The sequence below is a fragment of the Stomoxys calcitrans genome, chromosome 2 (assembly GCF_963082655.1).
Source record: "Stomoxys calcitrans chromosome 2, idStoCalc2.1, whole genome shotgun sequence".
NCBI classification, from domain to species: Eukaryota; Metazoa; Arthropoda; class Insecta; order Diptera; family Muscidae; genus Stomoxys; species Stomoxys calcitrans.
Genome location: NC_081553.1, coordinates 232,529,688 through 232,556,639, shown reverse-complemented (window position 1 = coordinate 232,556,639; position 26,952 = coordinate 232,529,688). Strand labels below are relative to the sequence as shown.

General features: G+C 38.0%; 2 protein-coding genes across 2 annotated transcripts; both read left to right on the top strand.

Annotated features, from left to right (window-relative positions):
• On the top strand, window positions 1–3,339 carry LOC106093519 (esterase B1). The gene is made up of 4 exons (XM_013260617.2): window positions 1–184; window positions 261–561; window positions 1,930–2,820; window positions 2,876–3,339. The coding sequence occupies exons 1-4, from the start codon at window positions 24–26 to the stop codon at window positions 3,329–3,331; spliced, it is 1,809 nt and encodes a 602-aa protein (XP_013116071.2). The 5' UTR covers window positions 1–23; the 3' UTR covers window positions 3,332–3,339.
• A 7,618-nt stretch (window positions 3,340–10,957) lies between these two features.
• LOC106093605 (esterase B1) lies at window positions 10,958–24,956 on the top strand. Its single transcript, XM_013260736.2, has 6 exons — window positions 10,958–11,157; window positions 18,675–18,987; window positions 19,059–19,209; window positions 23,067–23,627; window positions 23,687–23,856; window positions 24,370–24,956. Exons 1-6 carry the CDS (start codon window positions 11,111–11,113, stop codon window positions 24,838–24,840), a joined length of 1,713 nt encoding a protein of 570 aa, XP_013116190.2. The 5' UTR covers window positions 10,958–11,110; the 3' UTR covers window positions 24,841–24,956.
• The last annotated feature ends 1,996 nt before the right edge of the window (window positions 24,957–26,952 follow it).

The window sequence follows — 26,952 nt, the reverse complement described above, 5'->3', positions numbered from 1 at the left end:
ATTGCCAGCAGGAAAATATCTGAATGGCTTTGAGAACCCTCTTGTTTAGCTCTCTCAAACTAAGAGAAATAGCCTTAAACAGATACTTTGGTGGTAGCAGACTTCATGCAAACATTGCACTCAGATATTTTAGTGCAAACCGGCACGGAGAAAGGTTGTACGCTGGCAACACGATGGAAGGCGGGTAAGTGTGCTAATAAAATGATTCTAATAATTATTTACTCAAGAAATTTAAATATTTAATCGTGTGCTATTATCAGAGACCCAACACCTGTAGATGGCATTGCTAAACAGCAAATGCCAGTTGTGCAAACAAACCAGGGCTTGATAAGAGGTTGCAGTCGCCACACCATCTATAACGATAGCTATCAAGCCTTTGAAGGCATTCCCTATGCTCAACCACCTGTTGGAGAGTTGCGTTTTAAGTCTCCGCTGCCAGCGGAGAGTTGGAGTGATGTGAGAGATTGTTTGGAGTTTGAAGTAAAGCCAATGCAAAAAAATTACCAGGGTGAAATAGAGGGCTCTGAAGACTGTCTCTACCTGAATGTTTATGTTAAAGAGGTGAGTTTGTAAATACCTGTTTATTTGGAGATCTAACCGCCAAAACGATGTATGAGACAAAGGGACGATATTTACATTTTGTCAATCTTCCTTCCGAATCTTACTCCAATCAATTCTAACCACCTCACTGTGGTTCGAAATCGAAAAATTCTCAAAATCCTTCTGTAACTTTGAAATGGTATTCCAATATTTTTTATCAACAATTTTTATCGCAAAGTTTCCAGGAAGGGATTTATTGACGTTGACATTTGGTCATAAAGCAAGAGCTAAACTTTGCATTGCTTGCTAAAATTTTGTATTGCTTGTCAATTAAATATTTTTGTGCAGATATCTTTGTTATATCCACCACAGGTGGAGGGGGATATATTCATTGTGTCATTCCGTTTGCAACACATCGAAATATCCATTTCCGACCCTATAAATTATATATATTCTTGATCAGCGTAAAAACCTAAGATGATCTAGACATGGCCGTCCGTCTGTCTGTTGAAATCACGCTAAAGTCCTTAAAAATAGAGATATTGAGCTGAAACTTTGCACAGATTCTTTTTTTGCCCATAAGCAGGATAAGTTCGAAGATGGGCTATATCGACTACATCTTTATATAGCTCTCATATAGACCGATCAGCCGATTTAGGGTCTTAGGCCCATAAAAGCCACATTTATTATCATGCATGTATAATCGGGAGATCGCTTTATATGGCGCCTATATCTGAATATAGACCGATCTAAAACATATTTGAGTCGAATGTCGGAAAGCCGCAATCAACTCAGTATTTCAAATTTCTGAAAAATCGAATAATAAACTGCCGGTTTCATGGGCTTAAGATCCTAAACCACCAGATCGATGTATATGACTGTACAAATCCGGGCCAGTTTCTCAATCTGGAATGGACTGTATTTTAAATAAGGCTCCCAGATATGTAAATCAGTGTAATGACACATAAATGATAATAGTTCCAATATTGCAACTGAGTGATTATTTGTCAACCAACCCCTATGCAAATTGGAATCACTCTGGGCATTACCACTGAATCTCATGTAAATATGTTCAGATTTTGCAGATATATTGCCCGTAATCATCCGATTTTCACTTCTAGAGCCTTTGCAGACACATTTATTAGCCGATCTACCCAAATTTCGTCTCTGGTCGAAATTTAGATATGGCTCGTATATACAAATCGCCCGATTTGCAATATAAGCCGAACAATATTAAACCGATTTTCAAAAAAATTTAATGCTAATTGTTTCATTGCTCCTCAATCTGCGCTTCACTTCCTTAAGTCCAATTCAGATTTGAATATAGCTCCCATATCTTTGCATCGCACGATTTTCATTTAAACCACCTCTCTATTTTTGTTTTTACAGCTCAAGGCCAAAAAGAAACTTCCTGTTATGGTGTGGATTTATGGTGGAGCCTTCAACACAGGTGGCTGCATAAAATCCAAATATGGTCCAGACTATTTCATGCAAAAGGATGTCATATTGGTTACTTTTAATTATCGTCTTTCGGTTTTGGGCTTCCTAAGCCTAAAAGATCCTGCATTAGAAGTTCCTGGAAATGCCGGTCTTAAGGATCAGATTTTGGCTTTAAAATGGGTAAAGGATAACATCGGTCATTTTGGAGGTGACAGCGAAAACGTTACTCTGTTTGGAGAAAGTGCAGGCGCTGCAGCTGTTCATTACCTGCTGTGTGCCGATAACGCCAAGGGTCTGTTTCACAAGGCCATCTGTATGTCGGGTTGTGTGCTCAATAACTGGGCTTTTAGTGCCAGCACCACAGACTTGCCCTATAAACTGGCCTGTAGCAAAGGTTACAAAGGCAAAAAGGAAGATCGTTACGTTTTGGAGTTTCTACAGAATTGTCCTGCCCAGGAGTTATTGCAACAGGACAAGCTAAATGCAGAGGCTATTTCCAAAGGTGGGTTTTATGCTTTTATACCTTCATTGGAGCCTTATGAGAGCAGTGACACAATTGCCAGAAAACCTTTGTTGGAGTCAATGAAATCGTCCTGGGGCAATGAAATACCCTTAATTATTGGAGGCAACTCATTTGAGGGTTTGGTGCGGTACCCCATTATCAAACTGAAACCAGAGATTTTGGATTTGTATAAAAAATCACCCAAAATGCTTATCCCCCATGAAGTCTTGGCCGAGAAATCTGAAGAAGAAATCGAAAAACTTGGAAAATCTTTGATGCAAATACATTTTCAGGACACTGACAAGGATAGAAAAAAATTGTTAATGGATTATCTGGATGTAAGTTTTTGAAAGTTGCAAATATTCAGTAAAACTTATGCCTTTTTCTTTGCAGTATTGCTCTTTTCATTCATTTTGGCATGGTCTTCATAGGGTTGTACTCTCTCGACTAAGGCATGCTAAAGCCCCCACTTTTCAATATCTGTTTGACTTTGATTCGCCCACCTTCAACCATCATCGCAAAATGTTTTGTGGCAACGACATTGAAAAGGGTGTGGCCCATGCCGATGACTTGGGTTACATCTTTTATTCCTACCATTCCTGGAAATTGGATCGCACCTCCGATGAGTTTTTAACCATACAACGCATGGTGGATATTTGGACTGGTTTTGCTAAAACTTCCAATCCGAATTGTAAGCATACAAAGGATGCAGAATGGAAGCCGTTGTCAGAAACAAATCTGCATCATTGGTTTAAAATTTCAAATGACTTGGCATTTGAGGAAATGCCAGCGGAGTTTAAACAAAAATTGCAGGTTTGGAATGATTTATATGGTGAAGATTTGTTGTAAAATGAAAAGGATTGATCAAAGCACACATGAAGCTAAATTATGGAATTTATTAGATAAGAGTTCTTATTAGAAATTATTTCAAATTGAAATTATGTAGATTTTATGTGAAAGAGAAATAGAATTATCTTCTAACTTTACAAAACAATTGTTGTCAGAAAAAATTAATTAATAAAAACTTGGATGCAAATGTATATATAAAAGAAAAAAAAAATCAAAAACTACTGTGGTTTAGGGAGAGTTTAGGCGAGGCGTCCCTGCAACACTTGGCCATAAAACAGATATCAGATTTAAGCCCCTTATTGTCATAATCCACAAATATGTCCACTTTAAGGGGTATCTAGGGTGGGGCGGCCATCCACCACTTATCAGCATTGTGCTCTACTCTAAAATTTCTTTTATTTGAGCCACAATTGCCATTGGTTTTGGGGGAGATTGGGGTAAGTTTAGTGGGCGAAACGACCCCCAAACGCTTAGCCTCAAAATTGGATATAAAATTCGTTTTCTACTATCAAATACCAATTATTTATTGCAATTTTTTTGGTTATGAGTATCTACATTCAAAATTATATTTCAAAGCTACCACTTCGGATACCACAGTTATAAAAATCCGTAGGTCTTCCCTTGTCTATTCCAATTTGAGGGTAAAAAGTGTACTCTACTACCAAAGACATTTCACTGCTGTCCTATTCTATCCTGATCTGCCTTCATATATTATTTTTAATTCCTTTTTTATTTTTGGGTAGGATAGGGGGAGGGGGATTGCCCTCTGACACATCCTTTCATTTGTGTACAACATATTCTCGGTCGTCCTACATGAAAGTTTGGTGTTGTTTTTATTGGGATGAGAGGGTCGCTCCCCACGACGCAAAGTCCAAAAAGACAATTTATTTGAGTCGTTTATTGTCGAGATACACATGTCCTGTTGAACAACAGGACGGCTAGACGTGACCCAGATTCTTGAATATTTATATCAACATTAGATTCGAAATCTACCCGCATATACCTTTCTTTTAATGCACATGATAACCCGCTCGAACTGCAAGTCCTATCGAAGGGTATTTAGTGGGTGGGCCGGTCCCAGACTCTGTCCCAAATGTTTACATCAGATTCGTAATCAACTCCCAAAGAACTTTCATTTGATACACATTTTGTGACGTTGAACATTCATGCCCGATTAAGGGGTTATTGGGGTTGGGGAGGCCACGCAGACACCTTGGACCAAATTGATAGAATATATGAGTACTCAACTCCCAAACACCTTTCATTTGATGTCTATACTGTCCCAATTGGTAAATAAGCCCTGCGGGGGGTTTTTGGGGGTGGGCAGGCGCCTCATATATCAAGGAATAAACTTTTATATCAGAATCTTACTCTACTTTTAAATACCTTTCATTTGATACCCATATTGATCAAAGCGATAAAAAAGTCCTGTTGAGGGTTTAGGGACCCCCCTGAACACTTTGGGCGAAATTTGTTTACCAACTTCGTACTGTACTCTTAAGTACCTTTCAGTTGATATCCATATTGTCCCAATCGTTAAACATGTCCGTGCGTGGTGGGTGTTTTGGGGGGTGGGGAGGCCCCTCAGACACCAAGGAATAAATTTTTATAACAGATTCTTACTCTACTTTTAAATACCTTTCATTTGATACCCATATTGATCAAAGCGATGAAAAAGTCCTTTTAGGGGTTTAGGGACCCCCTGATCACTTTGGGCGAAATTTGTTTACCAACTTCATACTGTACTCTTAAGTACCTTTCAGTTGATACCCATATTGTCCCAATCGTTAAACCTGTCCGTCCGGGTGGGTTTTGGGGGCCGGGGAGGCCCCTTAGATACCAAAGAATACATTTTTATATCAGATTCTTACTCTACTTTTAAATATCTTTCATTTGATACCCATATTGACCAAAGCGATGAAAGAGTGTTGTAGCGGGGGTTTTTGGGGGTTGAGGGACCCCCTGAAAACTTTGGCCGAAATTTGTATACCAACTTCGTACTTTACTCTTAAATACCTTTCATTTGATACCCATATTTTCCCAATCATTAAACATGCCCGTCCGGGTGGTTTTTGGGATGAGGCGTCCCCCCGCCTTATTTGCCCCAATAATTTTATATGAATTTCGTGTTTTTGGGTACCATAAGGAAGCATAAAAAATTTTGCTTAAATCGGTGCACTCATCTCTGAGATTTGGGGTTTTTGAAAATTGGGGTATGGGGGAGGGTCCGCCCCTCCCCACCTCCGTGGGTGGGACGGCCCCCTCAAAAGGATCTCATTTTAAATGTTATATTGGTCCCATATTGATATGCATCCAATATGTATATTTGGAGAGTTTTGGGATCTGACCGCCCCCCTAGGTACTTGGACTTAATTTTGATTATCATATTCGTACCCTAATCCCAAATACATTTAAATTGAGTCCCATTTTGTCCCAATCGATCCACTTATGATTTTGTGTGGCGTTTCGGCGGTAAAGGGGAGGGTCCGCCCCAAACTCGAAATGAAAATATGAAAAAATTATATAGTTTATATCTAAATACAGACCGATCTGAATCCTATAGAGCATGAATTTCAAAAAGCCTAACATATCTCATCAAAATCGTACAATAAATCCTTTTTTATTGGTCCAAGACTGATATCCAAATAAAGATGAAAGCAAGCCGTATTGAACACGAATGCCAAAGGGGTCCACCACAGATTACTGTCACAAATTTCTGCGAAATCGTATAATAAATGGGCCTTTTATGGGTCTAGGAGTTTAAATTGAAAGATCGGTATACAAGGCCGCTACATATATCCAAATATAGCGATATCTTGACCATATTCGATACGAATGCCTAGGAGCCTAACACAACTCATTGTGTTAGATTTCAACGAAACTGGATAATAAATTCGCTTTTTATGAGACCAAGACCTATAATCGGGAGATCGGTATATAGAACAGCTGTATCCACACATAGTCCAATCTATATCATACTCGATACGAATATTGAGAGGTCTAATGCAACTCACTGTTCACAAATATCAGCGAAATCGGATAATAAATGTGGCTGCCTAAGACCTTTAAGTGCCAGATCTGTGTATATGGGAGCTATATCAAGATATAGTTCAATATAGCTCATCTAACATCATAACCTACCTATGGTCAACTCAATATCTCTTATTTTAAAAATAATCAAGACTGAAACAAATTTTTTAGTTCTAATTCCTTCTATTAAGTTCCCAGTGTACTTATTTTGTTTTTGGTTAAGCCTTTATACACTGCTTCTAACAAAAGGTCAAGCAACATTTAAATTCAACATGCGTACTTTGGTTTTTTCTCACCCCGCTTTTTTTAAATTCTTGATTGAGTGTGTAAGCTAAACGTATTCACCACACCGGCCCCTTACAGATGTATTAAAAATAAACACGCTTATGTGAAGTGTTTTAGTAAAGCACCATGCTCTCTCGCTCATTCACTTTCTTGTTCTCACGAAACTTCGAAAATCTCAATTGTTTCAAAGTGGAAAAAGTCATTCTTGCCATTTAATGTTTCCAAAACAAAAACAGCTGATGATTTACACGATCGCTGTATGTTTATGTCGTTGAAGAAATATAAACAAATAAACAATACCGGCATGTGTTTTTTGAAACGAAGAGAGAAGGCGAAGAAGAAACAGAAATTAAATAATACAACAATAAAAATCACTGCGGCAACGATGTTGTCCGTCCCAACGTGTTTCTATCCAAGAAACCAACAAATATGTATGTAGGTATGCAGTATACACATACATACGAATATATACTATCAATTTAATTATATTGACCAAAACAAATCGACGACCGGCTATGACAGCAGCGCCATTAATAATATACACTTTCATCATTTCTCTTTGGCCCAACGGCCAAAATGTTTGACTTTGTTGATGTCTAATGTCTACTTGCTCATTTTATATTCGTGGGACGATTGTGATTTACTGTTGCTGGTTTCCATAGCCTACCTTTTTTGTAACCTACATTGCATTGACTGGCATTGCAAGTTAGTGCCAATTGTTGGTCAAACTATAGTTGTTTTTAAGGCGGAAACTCTTGATATAATTAAAAGCGAGAAAAAACTTAACAATTTAGAGTCGATCTGTTGTTGAGGTTTGCCTTTATAAGACAATATGCAAATATTGTGCGATCTATACCATATCAAAGATTCAAGAGGGGTGTAAAGCAATCAACTGTTTAAAACTTCTTTGTTATGGGGTAATTACTACTCTATTGATGGGCCTAACTCTTTAAATCGGTAGATCGGTCTAAAAGGCAGCTTTTTTCAAAAATGGGTCGAACTAGCAGATATTCGGTACGAATGTTAAATGATGTAATAAAACTTTATATTACAAATTTTAGCTATATCCGATATAATTTGTCATTTGTATGAGCTCAAGACATTAAATAAGGTGATCCGTAGAGTGGGTCAATTGTAGAGTCCAAAAATGCACCTGAAGCGATATAAACGACAAAATTCTGTTTTTTGGTCCCATATTAATAAAATTTCAAACTTTGTCCTTAAATATAGAAAGATCGGTTTGGATTTTAGACTCATAGTACAAAACAAAAACTTATCTAGAAAGAGGGTGCACCATTTTGGATTTTAGACTCATAGTACAAAACAAAAACTTATCTAGAAAGAGGGTGCTCCAATTTAAATGAAATTTTATTTAAACTCTTACATTAATCCAGAACCATTAATCTGGTAAAAAAAAGGTACAATATGGAATTATTATGAAAAGTTTTTGGCAGTGGAGTATGAGCCGCATATCCAAAGTAAGGGTAAAGTATTTGGAGATTCAAGCCCTCCACATTTGAACTCTAAATTCGTTTGAAACATGTTTGTCCATTGCGATAATATAATCCATAAATCCAAGGGGATTGTTTTTCAGAGTAAATTACTTGCTTTATTTAAGTTAAGGCTGAGCCAGGAAGCACCTATGGGTATTTATGTGTAGGATCAGATATGGTATTTATATGGCCCATATCGTTTAATACTTGCATATTGCTCCTATTTAAACCGATTTGATTATGTTAAACCCAAGAACGCTCAATATATACCCAATTAGTCTTAGATTTAGCCAAAGTGATGCTCGAATCTTGTTTGATTTATATCGCCTGTACAAAACGATTCACCAGTTTGGTTATCTTGAGTCCCTGGAAACTTAAATTTGTATTGAATTTTGGGTGTGCAAAGAAAAATAGCAATTCCTAATATCAATACCACAAATGAGTAAAATAAAAACATACGCCAATTTGACTTCCTTATTGGATTGGATTTTGCCGAAAATTAATACACTAATAAATTTTTGTCCTAATTTTAAAGAAACCGAGTTTTTCGAACAATTTGTTGTGCTTTAAAAAAAATTTAAGTGGACGCAAGGGTACTACAACCACGCTCAAAGAAATTTGTTAGTAAAAACAGAAAAAATGTTTGCTGTAAGAGCAGAAAGTCTGCTGAAAATGGGACAACAGGCTCAAATAAGATGTATTTTATAGTAGAACACGAATCTGGTATATATTTTCAAAGCCATGTCAATGAGTGGCTGCCCCATCCCCCAAAACACCCCCCAAACCGGACATTTTTGCCGACTAAGGAAAAATGGAGCTTTTGTAAAATGAATGGTATTTGGGAGTAGACCATGAATCAGACATCAACATTCGGGACCAACTGTCTAGGGGACCCACCACCATAACAACGCCCAAGTAAGACGTATTTGCTGACCAAGACCAAGTTTTTAGGGCCCATACCCCAAACCGGACATATTTGCTGGCTTTTTCAATAAGGGCTTTAAGTGAATGGTATTTGAGATTAGAAAACGAGTTTGATATCAAATTTTGTGGCCAATGGCAGTATGGGGTTCAAATATATGAGTATAGAGCACGTTGCTGATATATTTTTAGGGCTTAGGGTTTGGGGGACAACCCCACTCTCCAAAACACCTCTACATCGGGCATATTTACCGACCATGTCAATGTGGGGCTTAAATGAAAGGAATTGGGGGTTAGAGCAAGAATTGATACCCACTTTCGAGACCAATTTTCTGGGGGTCTAACCCTTTCCCAAAATACCCCACAAACAGCAATTTTTTACTGACCATCGCAATATGGGGCTCAAATAAAGGTATTTGGGAGTAGAATACGAATTTGATGTAGGACCATGTACACTTCTCAAAGGGTAAAAATTTTTCGACCGTGCAAAAATGTGGCTCAAATGAAAGGTATTTGAGATTAGAAAACAAATTTGAAAACCAACCTTGGGGGACGCCTCATCCTGTCAACTCCCCTCAAATGCCAATTGCAATATGGGGTTTAAAAAAGTTGTATTTGAGAGAAGAGCACGATGCTGCTACTTTTCTGTGGGACCACCTCACCCCCGAAAATACCCCCCTTATAACCAAACTTAAATTCGTAGACCAATAAAGATGACACTTATATTGTTAAACTGTTTGTCGTAGCATGGTGTTACACTAAGAGCTCTCTAATTGTCGAAAATAAATATTTCAAGGAACATTTTGTTCCATATAAAGTAAAAGAAGGGGCAGCGGAGCGGGCCCGGGTCAGCTAGTATGCTTATAAAATTGATAGATAACATAGAAAAACAAATTTGTTGAAATATTTATGGCATTTTTGAGCTTAGTTTTAACTTTTTACCATTTGGAAACAGCAGAAAATATTTGCTAATTTCCCAAAAAAAAAAAAGTATGCTGTCCCAAACATTTTGCTGTTTTTTCTCTGAGTGTACTCGGGTCGAAAAAGTACTGAAAAAAGTACTATAGTACTGTCTTTTCCATCCCCACATTCACACATTACTTGTGAGGCAGACAAATAGCAATTACTCAGCTTATTAACATTTTTGGTTCTACGATGGGATCTCTTGTTTTTTTTTTTGGAGAAATACTGCGTTCTATTCTGCTTTGCTTAAATGCATCGTAGGCGTTGCATGTCATTCTTTGCTTAAGTGAAGAAAATAAATAAGATTTCTGTCTCAAGATCGTATGGGAATGCGGATGGGTGGTTGACAAGAATTGCCCACTTAAATGTGCTTCAAGTGGCCGGCCAACTCCCTAAAATGCTCACTGCTGGTGGTAGGGCACTTGCAGATCATTAAATGGGAAATTAATTGTGGTTCTTCTGCTTCATTATAAGATGGAATGTTTGTTGATGTTGTGCTGTTACCGCTGCCGGTGATGCTGATGTTGATGTCGTCTCCATGGTCCAACATCACACAACCACTTATAGATCACTCTCAGGTTTAGGCAGCCAACAGAGGCTGTTTGGCGTTGGTTTGTTGATGTTGTTACAGTCGCTGGGGTTGCGTATCGCTGTCACTGTTGAAGCTGTTGCTTTTGTTGTCTTCGCTTATAATTTGTTTCTCTCTCCTCCTGTTTTCATTCAAATTTAACCGCAACGAGACGTTGCTTTGCTGCTTTACGAATTTTATATTTTCAGTTTCGATCTTCAATTCGTGCGCTTCAGTTCAGTGCAGTTACCATTTCTTTGGCTTCCTCTCGTAATTCGAAAAATCTTGAGACGATAACTTCAGTGATCCCGAAACCAAAAAAAAAAGAACCCACCAGATAAGAAAATACAAGGCTTGCTACAAGTCTTTGTTTTTTTTACTGCTGTGCAGATCACTTTACATTAGCAAGAGTAAACACAACACTTATCATTTGAAGGCGTTGTCCAGCTGCTTAATTCTCTACTACTACGTCTACTACTGCTGCCTTGGATCTATTTTAATCCTATTTGATAGAAGAAAATGAATTTTAATAATTCTTTTTTGGAAAGATTGAGATGGAAAATCAAGTGAGTACAGAATAAGAAGCCATAGGAAGAGCTTTGATTATCTCCAGTGTTATGATCTAATCGACTGCTGACCATTGAAAGTGAATCATGATTAAGTTCTTATATGCGTCCGTCTGTGCATATTCCGGTTCTGTTATCTTTGGAATGGAAAACTACGCAATAGATGGTCCAAAATAAAAATAGAAATAACCAATTTTGGAAATAAACTCAAGTGATTAAATTTAAATTATACAGAGACCCAAATTTGATAACATTTATCATCTCTAGACATTATAAATTCTACAGGGGGCACGTGTATCAAATAATAATGTTGTCTAAAGATTTTATTAACATAATGGGACTTGTATTCTGGTATACTTAAGCCATAAGTACTTGATATTTGAAACATTTTAATTATAAAATATTTGGATATGTATTTCTTTCTATTAGTACCAAGAAGCTTTGAGGGAAGAAACAAAGGCCCTTTGGAGCTGACAGTATGGTATTTTAGGAAAACCAAAGGTCAGGTGGCGCGGACTAAACCTACACCTACCCTATAAGTGGAAACTGGCAGCTATATTTAATTTTGAACCGAATTTGATGAAATTGGGTGGAGGTTTTCCAAACAAGTAAAAGTTCGGGGATCGGTCTATATGGCAGCTATGTCTAAATTTGGACCGATCTGAGCCAAACTTAAGAAGAATGTCGAAGGTTCTAGTACAGCTCACTGTCCCAAATTTTTTTTTCGGGATCGGACAATAAATGCGCCAATTATGGGCCCAAAACCTTAAATCGAGAGATCGGTCTATATGGTAGCTATATTCAAACCTGGACCGATCTAGACCAAATTGAGGAAGGATGTCGAAGGGCCTAACACAACTCACTGTCCCAAATTTTGGCAACATCGGACAATAAATGCGACTTTTATGGGCATAAACCCCCAAATCACGAGATCGGTGTATATGGCAGCTATATTCAAATCTGGACCGATCTGTGCCATATTGTAGAAGTATGTCGAGGGGCTTAACTTAATTCACTGTCGCAAATTTCGGCGACATCGGACAATAAAGCACCTTTTATGGGCCCAAAACCTTAAATCGAGAGATCGGTCTATATGGTAGCTATATTCAAATCTGGACCGATCTAGAACAAATTGAGGAAGGATGTCGAAGGGCCTGACACAACTCACTGTCCCAAATTTCGCCTTTTATAGACCCAAAATCATAAATCATGAGATCGGTCTATATGGCAGCTATATCCAAATCTGAACCGATCTGTGCCAAATTGAGGAAGGATATCGAAGGGCCAACAACAACTCACTGTCCCAAATTTCGGCGACATCGGACAATAAATGCACTTTTTATGGGCCCAAAACCCTAAATCGAGAGATCGGTCTATATGGCAGCTATATCCAAATCTGAACCGATCTGAGTCATATTGCAGAAGTATGTCGAGGGGCTTAACACAACTCACTGTACCAATTTTCGGCGACAGCGGACAATAAATGCGCCTTTTATGGGCCCAAAACCTTAAATCGGAGGATCGGTCTATATGGCAGCTATTTCCAAATTTGATCCGATCAGGGCCAAATTAAAGAAAGATGTTTAAGGGCCTATTACAACTCATTGTCCCAAATTTCAGCCAAATCGGATAATAAATGTAGCTTTTATGGGCCTATATGGCAGCTATATGGACCGATCTAGGCCAAATTGAAGAAGAATGTTGAGTGACTTAACACAACTCACTGTCCCAAGTTTTAGCAAAATATGATAATAAATGTTGTTTTTATGGGCCTAAGACCCTATATCGGCGAATCGGTCAATATGGGGGCTATATCAAGATACAGTCCGATATGGCCCATCTTCAAACTTAACCAGCTTATGGACAAAAAAAGAATCTGTGCAAAGTTTCAGTTCAATATCTCTATTTTTAAAGACTGTAGCGTGATTTCAACAGACAGACGGACGGACATGTCTAGATTGTCTTAGATTTTTACGCTGATCAAGAATATATATACTTTATAGGGTCGGAAATGGATATTCCGATGTGTTGCAAACGGAATGACAAAATGAATATACCCCCATTCTTCGGTGGTGGGTATAAAAAAATCCGAGGAAAGCTCCATAAAGTGCACTTTTTCCTAGGAGCTAATTAAACTAGCCGCTTGAAACTTTCAACAAATGCTTCTTATTGGTGTAAGTCAGTTCGGAATGTAAATGAGCCACATCAGTTCATGTGTAAGTGTAGCCCCCACTTAAATAGAACCCTCGATTTGCTTTCCATATAAACCGACCTCCCGATTTATCATCTTACGTTGGAGGCGAAGTTCTTATTAATGAAAATCGAATTGCCAGATCTCTTACTTAACTCGAGCTGGAATTATTCTAAGACATTTCTGTTTTAAGGGACTATACTTTCCATTCAACCCATGGGTTAAGTCGTATTTAATGCATTAAATGTGTCTTACTTTATGTGGCAATTGCTTGATATGTGGTTAAATGTAGTAAACATACATACATAGCCTTGATAAGATATAAGACCAAAAATGACTTCAATATACGGCAAAGAGAACTCACAACGTAAATGATAAATGATACCAAAAATAAACTCAGTAAGCGACTTGAATATCCGAAAATGGCAATCAGAATGCCTACAACAATCTGTAGTACATAACAATTAACATGGCTAGAAGTTTGTTATTAGCGAAATGTTCATTAGGCCTTGCATCGAGGGCTAGAGCTATCATCAGCCAGTCAGTCAGTCATTGTTGTCAACAGACCCAACAAACCGCAATTCACTTATTTTATCGGTCTATAAATTTTTTATTGTCACTATGCTGATTATGTGTTCTGGCTACTAGCTGACCGAGCAAGTGCATAGGTGTGGGGAGGTTGGAGGATATTTCAATATGCTAATGAATGGGTTCTAGAGCCCAATTGAGATATGAATAGATGCAGGGGACGAGTAAGAATTGTTATTTGCATGCCACTGGCAAAACCACACCCATTGACAAAACAAATGTGGAATATTTCATATGCGCTAGCTTCATCAAAGTCAAACATAAGCAAAATGATTAACTTAAAAAAAAAATTATAATAAAGAGTGTGTGTGTTTGTTAATATGCAGTTTCATTACACCCTCCCCCCTGGAAGGAGGGTATACTAATTTTGTCAATCCGTTAGTGAGAACTCGAAATATTCGTCCAAGACCTTATAAAGAATACATATTCTTAATCGTCTTGACATTTTAAGTTGATCTAGCCATGTCTGGCCGTCCGTCTGTCGAAAGTATGCTAACTTTCGAAGGAGTAAAGTTGGGCACCTGATATTTGGCGTAAATGCAAATGCAAATTTGCCCATAAACATTCCCTTAAGGAACTGAGGCAAACTTCTCACATATCAATGAGTGCTGTCCGATTCAATTTTAAGCTCAATGATAAGGGACCTCCTCTCTATAGCAGAGTCCGAACGGCGTGCCGATTTTGGTGAAATTTGGGACAGTGAGTTGTGTTAGGCCTTTCGTCTTTTTCTTCAATTTGGCTCAGATTGGTCCATATTTAGATATAGCTGCCATATAGACCAATGTCTCGATTTAAAGTCTTGCGCCCATAAAATGCGCATTTATTGTCCGATGTCGCCGAAATTTGGAACAGTGAGTTAAATTAAGCCCCTCGACATACTTCTGCAATATGGCACAGATCGTTCCAGATTTGGATATAGCTGACATATTGACCGTTCTGCCGATTTAGGGTCTTATGCCAATAAATAGCCCATTTATTATCCGATTTTGCTGAAATTTAGCCTAGATCGGTTCAGATTTGGGTATAGCTGTCATATAGACCGATCTCTCGATTTAAGGCTTTGGAGCCATAAAAGACGCAGTTATTGTCCGATGTCGCCGAAGTTTGGGACAGTGAGTTGTGTTAGGCCATTCCACATACTTCTGCAATATGGCACAGATCGGTCCAGATTTGGATATAGCTGTCATATAGACCGATCTGTCGATTTAAGGCTTTGGGCCCATAAAAGGTTTATTTATTCTCCGATGTCGCCGAAATTTGGGACAATGAGTTGTGTTAGGCCATTCCACATACTTCTTCAATTTGGCTCAGATCAGTCCAGATTTGGATATAACTGACATATAGACCGATCCGCCGATTTAGAGTCTTAGGCCCATAAAAGCCACATTTATTATCCGATTTTGCTGATTTTTGGGACAATGAGTTGTGTTAGCCCTTTCAACATTCTTCTTCAATTTGGCTCAGATCGGTCGAGATTTGGATATAGCTGCCATATAGACCGATCTCTCGATTTAAGGTCTTGCGCCCATAAAAGGCGCATTTATTGTCCGATTTTGCTGAAATTTTGGACAGTGAGTTGTGTTAGGCCTTTCGACATTCTTCCTCAATTTGGTCCAGATCGGTTTAGATTTGAGTATAGCTCCAGATTTGGATATAGCTGCCATATAGACCTATATCTCGATTTAAGGTTTTGAGGCCTTAAAAGGCGTATTTGTTGTCCTATTTCGCTGAAATTTGGGACAGTGAGTTGTGTTGGGTCCTTCGACATTTTTCTTCAATTTGGTCCAGATCGATCCAAATTTGGATATAGCTGCCATATAGACCGATGTCTCGATTTAAAGTCTTGGCCCCATAAAAGGCGCATTTATAATCGGATTTTACAGAAATTTGACACAGTGACTTATTTCAGGCTTTTCGACATCCGTGTCGTTTATGGTTCAGATCGGTTTAGTTTTAGATATAGCTATTAAAAAGATTAATGTTTTATTATACATAGTTGAGAAATGACTTGTACTTATTAGTATTTGGTTCAAATCGGAACATATTTTGATATAGATGCTATGGGGCATAAGGTATGCATTTTTCACCAGATTTTAGCGAAAGGTGATTTACGTATTTACCCGAGGCGGTGGGTATCTAAAGTTCGTCTCGGCCGAACTTAACGCCTTTTTACTTGTTTTTACCTCCAACAGATACATAAGGTATGGTTCCAATAGGTCCAAAACCTGATTTAGCTCCCATATAAACCAATCTCCGCTAAAGACCGCAACTTTTTTCCCATGTGGCTGAAATTTTGCTCGAGGACTTTTCTTTTGACCTTCAACAGATGTACCAAGCGTGGTTCTAACCGTTTAAAAACCTAATGTAGCATATCTCCCGAACTTACTTAAATTTTTATCCAAGCATCCAAACTCTCCAAAGAACTTGACAAATGCGATCCATAGTGGAGGGTATATATAATTCGGCCCAGCCGAACTTAGTTTTTATTGATTTTTATCACAAACATTTTATTTTATTCAACAACTAATAATGACACGCTTCCAATTAAATGACAGATTGCTTAAATTGAAAACATTTTGTGGCAAATTTATATGTTATCGCATAATGAGTAATTCGTTCAGCTAATTATATGCTTGAATTTAATAATTAAGACTTATCCAAAGCAAACCGCATTGTATTCTGAAATAATTTTAATTGTTTTAAGCTTAAAATTTTAAAATTTTTTTCTTATCGCGGAATATTTAACTTAAGAACAGAAAATTCTTGTTGATAAAGATTATGCCGTGACAAAGCTTTTATTTGGAAGATCGGTTTATTTAAGAGCTATATATAGATATGAACCTATTTAGCCCATTTACATACCCCAATAACCTACATCGATAAGATAAAAATGTGGAACATGTTATGGTAATTGATTTATTCGTGTAGACATATGTTGATTGCTACAGACAAATGGACGGAGAGCCATTCAGTTTGCAGCATGTGAATCTATACAGGCACCACCCTACAAAGTACACACACATATTTTTAATTGTTTTAATATTCTAAGCCTGTTTTTATCTTGAAATTACTACAGTTTGGGAGCCGGGTCATAACGGAGTAAGGGGAAATGAAAGAGCAGACGATTTGGCGTTGAAGGCCAGAGGACTGCCGTCAATAAACTTGGTAAACCCGAAGGTCTGGGCGACGAATGCGCATGCAACCATGTGGAACAGCTAAACGTTCGATAGGTTGGCGAAAATCCTATGGGGGGATTCAGATCATGAGAAGGTGAGGCTATTACAGAAAGGAAATAAGAAGAAGGTCAGTGTAGGAAATAAGAAGGAGGTCAGTGAAGCAGTATAGCCCACTTATGTAAAATCGGTGAGGCAAGTGATAGAATGTGTAGCGCATGCAGGTAAGATGATGAGACGTTGGAGCCTTTCATTTGTCATTGCCTGGCTTTCGCGTTTATCAGATACAGGCACATAGATGGGGACACACTACCCGACATAAACCAATTTAGGGGCGTGGCATGGAAAACAATTAAGGATTTTGTAAGAAGCACGGAATTCTTAACAAAGATTTTCATTTTTGAGGTTACTTTTTCTGTATTTCGAGCGCACAACAAGCCGATTACCGACTTAGGTTAATGTCCATAGTGGCAAGGGGCGGATTAATATCTGCACCCTCTTTTCAACCTAACCTACTACAGAATAGTGCAAAATGACTATAGGCTGGTGTCACACAAATCACTTTTTATTCAGTTCAGTATTGGCTATGACATACCATTTGTCCCAATAGCCGAATGTAGAATGGCGTTCCAAGCAGCTCAATTTTCTGCGCTCATTCTAAAATCTCTGACACCGAGTTTCAAGGTGTTTCCTACCACTTGACCTTTTCGGTTTGCGTGTACCACCATGTTTGCCTTCAAAAGGCTTTCGACAAATCTATGCCAGTCGGTTCTACATACCGGATTAACCTGATGCAGTCCTTCATAAGGCAAGGGCTGCCTCCTCAACAACAACAAATCTATAGGGCACTCCTACCTGACACCCGACATTTTTTGGAAACCCCCGCGGGCTAGTTTTTGTTCATAATGGGGCCCACTGACCTTTGTCAAAACAAAGCACCTCATGTTTATGTTCCAGGAGAAAGACATCTGTATACAACATACTACAGAAATTAATTGAAATTTTCAATAAATTTCATCACTTTTTTAATTGGATCAATAAAAAAAATGAATTTAAAATTTAAAAAAACTTCAATCATTGCTTAATTGGATCAATTAAATAATTAATTGAACATTTAAATCATATATTTTTAATTGGAACAATTAAAAAAATGAATAGAAAATTTTAAAATTTGCAATCATTTTTTTTAATTGAATATGCAATTTTTTTTTGTTATAATATTTTTATTTACTTTTTCAAAAACTATGATTGATATTATAATTTTCGTGATTGATGCAGATTCAATTAAAAAATTAATTGGATCTATTAATTTCGTGATTAAATTTGATTTTTACTTTTTCTGTGAAGGAATCCTTTTTTTGATTTAATGTCTTGAGTCCATAGAAGACTTCATTTCAATTTTGTATTCCTAATTTTTAATAAATCCATTACCTATCCAAATTAAAATGGGCTTTACATGTTCGTTTGATGAGAAAGAACCAGCTTCAATTATTGTCACCATTCAGATAATGCCTAAAAGTAGACTACACTTTTTAATTCAACTTTTCTCTTTCTACTCTCAACAGATGTATAGAAAATAAATTAACAACCTATCGCCTGGTCACCAACGAAACACAGATAGTCGATACAGAATATGGAAAAATCAAAGGTGTTAAACGTCTGAATGTCTACGATGAGTCGTTCTACAGCTTTGAGGGTATACCATATGCCCAACCACCATTGGGTGAGTTAAGATTCAAGGCTCCCCAGCGCCCAGTGCCATGGGAAGGTGTAAGGGATTGTGTAACAGCTGCCCCAAAATCAGTACAAACCGACATCATATCTGGCAAATCGACTGGCTCGGAGGACTGTTTGTATTTGAATGTCTACACCAATAATGTGAGTTGCAGTTAAACGATTGTCGAAAAATACCAACTTTATGATTGTTCTGTTTTATTGGTAAATTTTAGCTAAATCCCGAAAAGAAACGTCCAGTGATGGTCTTCTTGCATGGTGGAGGCTTCATTTGCGGTGAAGCCAATGAAAACTATTATGGCGGTGACTATTTCATTAAAAAGGATGTTATTTTGGTTACAGTGCAATATCGCTTGGGAATATTGGGTGAGTGCGTTTAACGATCTTCAGATCATTTATAAGGAAAATTTTTATCTTCATGACCATAAAGATTGGCATTATATGCTAAACTTAACTAGTTTCCATGTTGTTTTCTTTAGAGGACAAATTCTTAGACTCCAATGATGTTTTGATCACTGCTATAAAAGTTTTTCCTTTAGTAATAAGATCAATTATTAAGGATCTATAGTAATAAGATCTGGCAAAATATCGGTGGCACTGTCGATATTTAAGTTTTTGGCTGAACATTGATTAATATGTTGGCTATCGATACTACGGACAGAGTGCAACTTAATAGTTGCACTCTAACAAAAAATTAGCGGTCTGATCGTGAATGATTCCCATTCCACATTTTTAATTGTCCTTCTTGTTGAATATTTCAAGTATCGTTCGAATCGTCACATAACCTGAAATAGCTTCCTTATTAAAATCCCCGATTTCTCTACTTGAGCCTACAGAGGGCGCAATTTTCATTCAATTATGTTCAATGATTTTTCTCATGATTTCCATTTGACTTTATTTACACATGCGGTGGAAGATAACAGCTAGTGTAAAAGGTGTCCATGGTATTTTCGATATAAAGACATCTGTGTACAACATATTGTGGCTATTATAGTCTTAAAATACCATATCGGATGAAAGGTATATATTGGGGCTATATTTAAATCTGAACCAATTTTGAGACAATTTTGTTCTCATATGAAGATGTCAAATAAAACTCCTCGTACCAAATCTTGTTAAGATCGGACCAAAATTGTGGCTTCTACAGCCTGAAAAGGCGATATCGGATGAAAGATATATATGGGAGCTATATCTAAATCTGAACCGATTTTGACGAAATTTTGTGCACATATTAGGACGCCAAATAAAACACCCCACGCTAAATTTTGTAAAGATCGGAGCAAAATTGTGGTCTCTACTGCCTTAAAAGGCCATATCGGATGAAAGATATATATGGGAGCTATATCTAAATCTGAATCGATTTTCATGAAATTTTGCACACATATGTAGACGCCAAATGAAACACTTCGTATTAAATTTGGTAAAAGGCCATATCGGATGAAAGATAAGCATGGGAGCTATATCTCAATCTGAACCGATTTTGACGAAATTTTCTTCACATATGAAGACGTCAAATAAAACACCTCGTGCCAAATTTTGTTAAGATCAGACCAAAATTGTGGCTTCTACAGTCTTAAAAGGCGATATGGGATGAAAGATATATATGGGAGCTAAATCTGAACCGATTTTCGTCCTTGGGCCAAAGAAGTGACACATGCAAAATTTCATGATAGTTGGAGTATAAATGCGACCTGTACCTTGATCACAAGAATACATGGACAGAAAGACAGACAGACAGACGGACATAGTTAAATCGAATCAGAAAGTGATTCTAATCCGATCGGTATGCTTAACAATGCGTCTAGCTCTCCTCCTTCTTAGCGTTGCAAACAAATGCACAAACTTATAATACCCTGTACCACAGTGGTGGTGTAGGGTATAAAAAAGCAAGTTAAAGCATGCTAAGTTCTTGGGAACCCACCACCATGGATTCTGCTAAAATATGGGAGCTATATCTAGTTAAAGACCGAATTGGACCGTACTAGGCGCAGTTGTTAGGAGTCGTAACAGAACACTATATGCTAAATTTTATACAAATCGAATAAAAATCGAGGTTTGTAAGGAATCAAGAAGTCAAATCGGCGGATCGGTTTATATGGTAGCTATATCGTGTTCTAGACCGATTTGAACCGTACTTGCCACATTTGTTGGGAGTCGTAACAGAACACCATATACAAAATATCCGTCGAATCGGACAAACATTGCGGCTTCCAAAGGCTCACGAAATCATATCGGGAGATCGGTTTATATGGGAGCAATATCAGGTTATAGACCGATTTGGACCGTAATTGGCACAGTTGTTGGAAATCGTAAAAGAACACCACGTAGAAAATTTCAGCAAAATCGGACAAAAATTGAGGCTTCCAGTGGCTCAGGAAGTCAAATCGGGAGATCGGTTTATATGGGAGCTTTATCTAAATCTCAACCGATATAGCCCATTTGCAATCCCCGACGACCTACATCGATTTTAAGTATCTGTGCCAAATTTCAAGCGGCTAGCTTTACGCGTTCGGTCTATATCGTGATTTCAACACAGGGACGGGCGGACGGACATGGCTAGTTCGAATCAGAATGTCGAGAGGATCCAGAATGTATATACTTTATGGGGTCGCAGATCAATATTTCGAGTGACTAGATTAAAATACCCCAATCCTATAGTGGTGGGTATAAAAATTGTGAAATAAAATGATCTTCGTCCTAACAGGCAAAAAAAGAACTTGAAAATTTTATTAAATTTTGTTTAAATCGGTCTATGCATTGAGATTGATTCTAAATATATAAAACGATCTTTTGATTTTTATACCCACCACCATACCCACCATTTTTATACCCACCACCATACTAATCCGTTTGATTGTAACACTTCGAAGTATTCGTCTAAGATCCCATAAAGTATTCTTGATCGTCTCGATGTAATGAGTCGATCTAGCCATGTCCGTCCGTCTGTTTGTTGAAAACACGATACAGTCTTTCAAAATAGAGATATTGAGCTTAAAATTTGCACAGATTCTTTTTTTCCATAAGCAGGTTAAGTTCGAAGATGGGCTATATCGGACTATGTCTTGATATAGCCCCCATATAGACCGATCGGCCGATATAGGGTCTTAGGCCCATAAATACCACATTTATTATCCGATTTTGATGAACTTTTGGACAGTGAGTTGTGTTAGGGCCTTCGACATCCTTCGTCAATTTGGCCACGATCGGTCCAGATTTAGATGTAGCTGCCATATAGACCGATCTCTCGATTTACGGTCTTAGGCTCATAAAAGCCAACTCCATTATCCAATTTTGCTGAAATTTGAGACAGTGAGTTGTGTTAGGATCTTCGACATCCTTCGTCAATTTGGCTCAGATTGGTCTAGAATTGGATATAGATGCCATATAGACCGATCGGCAGATTTAGGGTCTTAGGCCCATAAAAGCCACATTTATTATCCCATTTTGATGAAATTTAGGACAGTGAGTTGTGTTAAGCCCTTCGACATTCTTCGTCAATTTGTCCTAGATCGGTCCAGATTTAGATGTAGCTGCCATATAGACCGATCTCTCGATTTAAGGTTTTGGGTCCATAAAAGGCGCATTTATTGACCGATTTCGCCGAAATTTCGGGCACTGAGTTGTGTTATGCCTAGATCGGTCCAGATTTGGATATAGCTGCCACATAGACCGGTCTCTCGATTTAAGGTTTCGGACCCATAAAATTCGTATTTATTGTCCGATGTCGCCGAAATTTGAGACAGTGAGTTGTGTTAGGCCTGTCGATATTCTTCTTCAATTTGGCCCAGATCGGTCCAAATTTGGATATAGCTGCCATATAGATTGAAGTCTCGATTTAAGGTTGTGGGGCCAAAGAAGGCGCATTTATTGGCCGATGTCACCGATAGCTGGCATATAGAACGATCTTTCGATTTATGGTCATGGGCCCATAAATGGCGCATTTATCGTCCGATTTCGCCATAGTTATTAGTCCACACAATATCCATGCCGAATTTGGTCCAAATCGGACCATATTTCGATATTACGGGGGCATAAATTATGCATTTTTCACCGGACTATGACTTAAAGTGGTTTACATTTATACCCAAGGTGGTGGGTATCCAAAGTTCGGCTCGGCCGAACTTGACGCCTTTTACTTCTTTTTCTTTTTTAATTTTTAGTTATTTGTGACAATGTTTGTTATTCCCATTTATAAATTTTTGTTTTTTCTTTCCCTTGAATAGGCTTCCTAAGTTTGAAATCCGAAGATCTCAATATACCTGGAAATGCTGCTCTGAAGGACATTGTTATGGCTCTTAGATGGGTTAAAAACAACTGCACCAACTTTGGTGGTGATCCCGATAATATTACCCTGTTTGGTGAAAGTGCTGGATCGGCCTCAACGCACTATATGATGATCACCGAACAGACTCGTGGTTTGTTCCATCGTGCAATTCTAATGTCTGGCACAGCAATGTGCATTTGGGCACACACAGAATGTCAACATAGAGCTTTTGCCATAGCCAAACGTCTGGGTTACAAGGGAGAAGACAATGACAAAGATGTCTTGGAGTTTCTAATGAAGGCCCATCCATATCAAATGGCAAAGGAGGAGCATTTGGTCTTAACGCCTGAAGAGCTTGCGGATAAAAAGATGTTTGCCTTTGGTCCCACAACAGAGCCATACCAAACGGCTGATTGTGTACTGCCAAAAGCGCCCAGAGAAATGGTAAAGACCGCCTGGGGAAATTCAATACCCACTATGATTGGTAACACCTCATACGAGGGACTGCTATTTCTGCCTTGTAAGTTGGGTTATTTATTAAATAGAAAATTTATTGATGTGTTATTTAAACCCTTATAGTTCCCAAGTATTACCCCCATTTGCTTAAAGAGCTTGAAACTTTTGAAAGCTATGTACCCACGGAACTGGTTGAGGGTCAAAGGAACTCGGCTGAAACTCTAAAATTGGCAACAGTACTTAAAAAGATGTATGTGAATGGGGAAACACCAACAGCTGAAAACTTTATGGAGGTAAGTAAGAGGATCTTTAATTAGACAAAAAATTTATGGTGAAACAAGGTGTTGACAAAACCCAAGATAACGGAAAAAAGCGGATGGAATTTTTTGAAAATTTGCCTATAAATAAATGGCGGAAATACTTCTCTCCCTGTTTTTCGCTTCAAATTAAGTTCGATGGTAAGGGGCATCAGCGCAGACATGAACATATTGAAGTTATTTCGTTTGTAACATTTCGCTAGCTCGCTAGAAATTTTCCACTTGTACTTTCTTATCGATGTAGGCCATTACGGATTTTAACATTCGAAATTAAGATAGAGCTCCCATATAAACTGATAGCCCTATTTGATTTCTTGAACCCCTAGAGGTCCTAATTCTTATCTGATTTGCCTGAAATTTTGCACAATAACTTTTCCTATGACCTCCAACATACATGCCAACATTAATCAGCATCTATAGACATAAATGTAATTAAAATTTTTGAAAGTGAGTATTTGTCTAATGTTTGTGTATTTGTCTCTTCCATAGTTATGTTCATACTTCTACTTCCTGGTTCCCATGCATCGCTTCCTTCAACTTCGTTTTCATCACACTGCCGGCACCCCCATCTATTTGTATCGTTTTGATTTTGACTCTGAAGAGCTGTACAACTACTTCAGAATTATGCGCCATGGTCGAGGTGTGAAAGGTGTTAGTCATGGCGATGAATTGACATACCTTTTCTGGAACTTGCTCTCGAAGCGAATGCCAAAGGAAAGCCGCGATTACAAGACCATCGATCGTATGGTCAGCATATGGACACAATTTGCCATTACAGGCAATCCCAATAACCCCAATATAGATGGCATGGCAAATGTAACCTGGGATCCACTTAAGAAATCTGATGAGGTATACAAGTGCCTAAATATTAGCGATGACCTGAAGGTCATAGATTTGCCGGAAATGTCGAAAATCAAACAATGGGAGAGTATCTTTAGCAAAAAAAAAGATTTGTTTTAACTAAAACTATAGGAATTATTGCAATATTTGTTTGAAATTTTCATATTTTTTCCGGCATTTCTTATTATTTTATTGTAAATGTGTCATTTCCAGTTGCTGTAATTTATACAATTGTTGTTCTAGTTTTTATAAAAATAAAAAAAAATATATTATATTATTGTATAAAAATGAAAGTGTTGCACGAATTTTCCCCAATTTAAAAAAGAAGCCAGCTCTTTGAAATTTTTGCCAAAATTTAAGGGAAATTGTGTATGCCATTTAATGGTATAAAACTTTGTGATCAAATAATATGGAGGGACACCCACCCCAGAACTTACCCAAACGGACATGATTACCAATATTGGTATCAAATGAAAGGTATTTGAGAGTAGGGTTTGTACACTGTACGTTGCAAAATCGGACAATAAATGCGCTTTTTATAGGCCCAAGACCCTAAATCGGCGGATCGGTCTTTATAGCAGCTATATCCAAATCTGGACCGATCTGGAACAAGTTGAAGAAGGATGTCACAACTCACTGTCCCAAATTTTGGCTATATCGGACAATAAATGTCGTTTTATCGGTCTCTATGGCAGCTATATTCAAATCTTGACCGATCTGAACCAAATTGAAGAAGGATGTCCTGCGGCCTAACACAACTCACTGTCCCAAATTTCGGCGACATGAGACAATAAATGCGCCTTTTATGGGTCCAAAGCCTTAAATCGGGAGATCGGTCTATATGGCAGCTATATCCAAATCGAGATCGATCTGAACCAAATTGAAGAAGGATGTCGATGGCCTAACAAATCTCACTGTTTCAAATTTTGGCTAAATCGGACAATAAATGCGCCTTTTATGGGCCAAAGACTTTAAATCGAGAGATCGGTCTATATGGCAGCTATATTCAAATCTGAACCGATCTAGGCCAAATTGGATAAGAATCTCGGAGGGTCAAACACATCTCACTGTCCCAAATTTCGGCGTCATGAGACAATAAATGCGTCTTCTATGGCCCCAAAACCTAAAACCGAGCTATCGGTCTATATGGCAGCTATATCCAAATCTGGACTGATCTGTGCGATATTCCAGAAGTATGTCAAGGGGCTTAACTTAACCCTCTGTCCCAAATTTCGGCGACATCGGACAATAAATGCGCCTTTTATGGGCACAAAACCTTAAATCGAGAAATCGGTTGAAATTGAAAGAGGATCTCGAAGGGCCTAAGACAACTCACTGTCCCAAAAATCAGCAAAATCGGATAGTAAATGTGGCTTTTATGGGCCTAAGACACTAAATCGGAGGATCAGTCTATATGACAGCTATATCCAAATTTGGACCGATCTAGGTCAAATTTACGATGGATGTCGGAGGGCCTAACACAACTCACTGTCCCATTTTCATCAAAATCGGATGATAAATCTGGCTTTTATGGGCCTAAGACCCCAAATCGGAGGATCGGTCTATATGGCAGCTATATCCAAATCTGGACCGATCTGAGCCAAATTAACGAATGATGTCGAAGGGCCTAACACAACTCACTGCCCCAAATTTCAACAAAAACGGATAATAAATGTGGTATTTATGGGCCTAAGACCCTAAATCGGCGGATCGGTCTATATGGGGGCTATATCAAGATATAGTCCGATATAGCCCATCTTCGAACTTAACCTGCTTATGAACAAAAAAAGAATCTGTGCAAAATTTCAGCTCAATATCTCTATTTTTAAAGACTGTAGCGTGATTTCAACAGACAGACGGGCGGACATGTCTAAATCGTCTTAGATTTTTAAGCTGATCAAGGATATATATACTTTATGGGGCCGGTAATGGATATTTCGATGTGTTGCAAACGGAATGACAAAATGAATATACCCCCATCCTTTGGTGGTGGGTATAAAAAGAGGACTGCAATAAAAGGTTTGGAGAAGTAGACTATGAATTATGCTCTCCAATTTGGGCTGACATAAGAAGAACTTGTGTTCAGATTTTTGTATATATAGATATAGCTCTCATATAACGTAGTCTTTCGATTCGACAACTTAAGCCCCTAGAAGCTGCAATTGCTATCAGAGTTGGCTGAAATGAACGTAGTGTTCTGTAATGATTTCCAATGCAAATGCTATTTTGAAC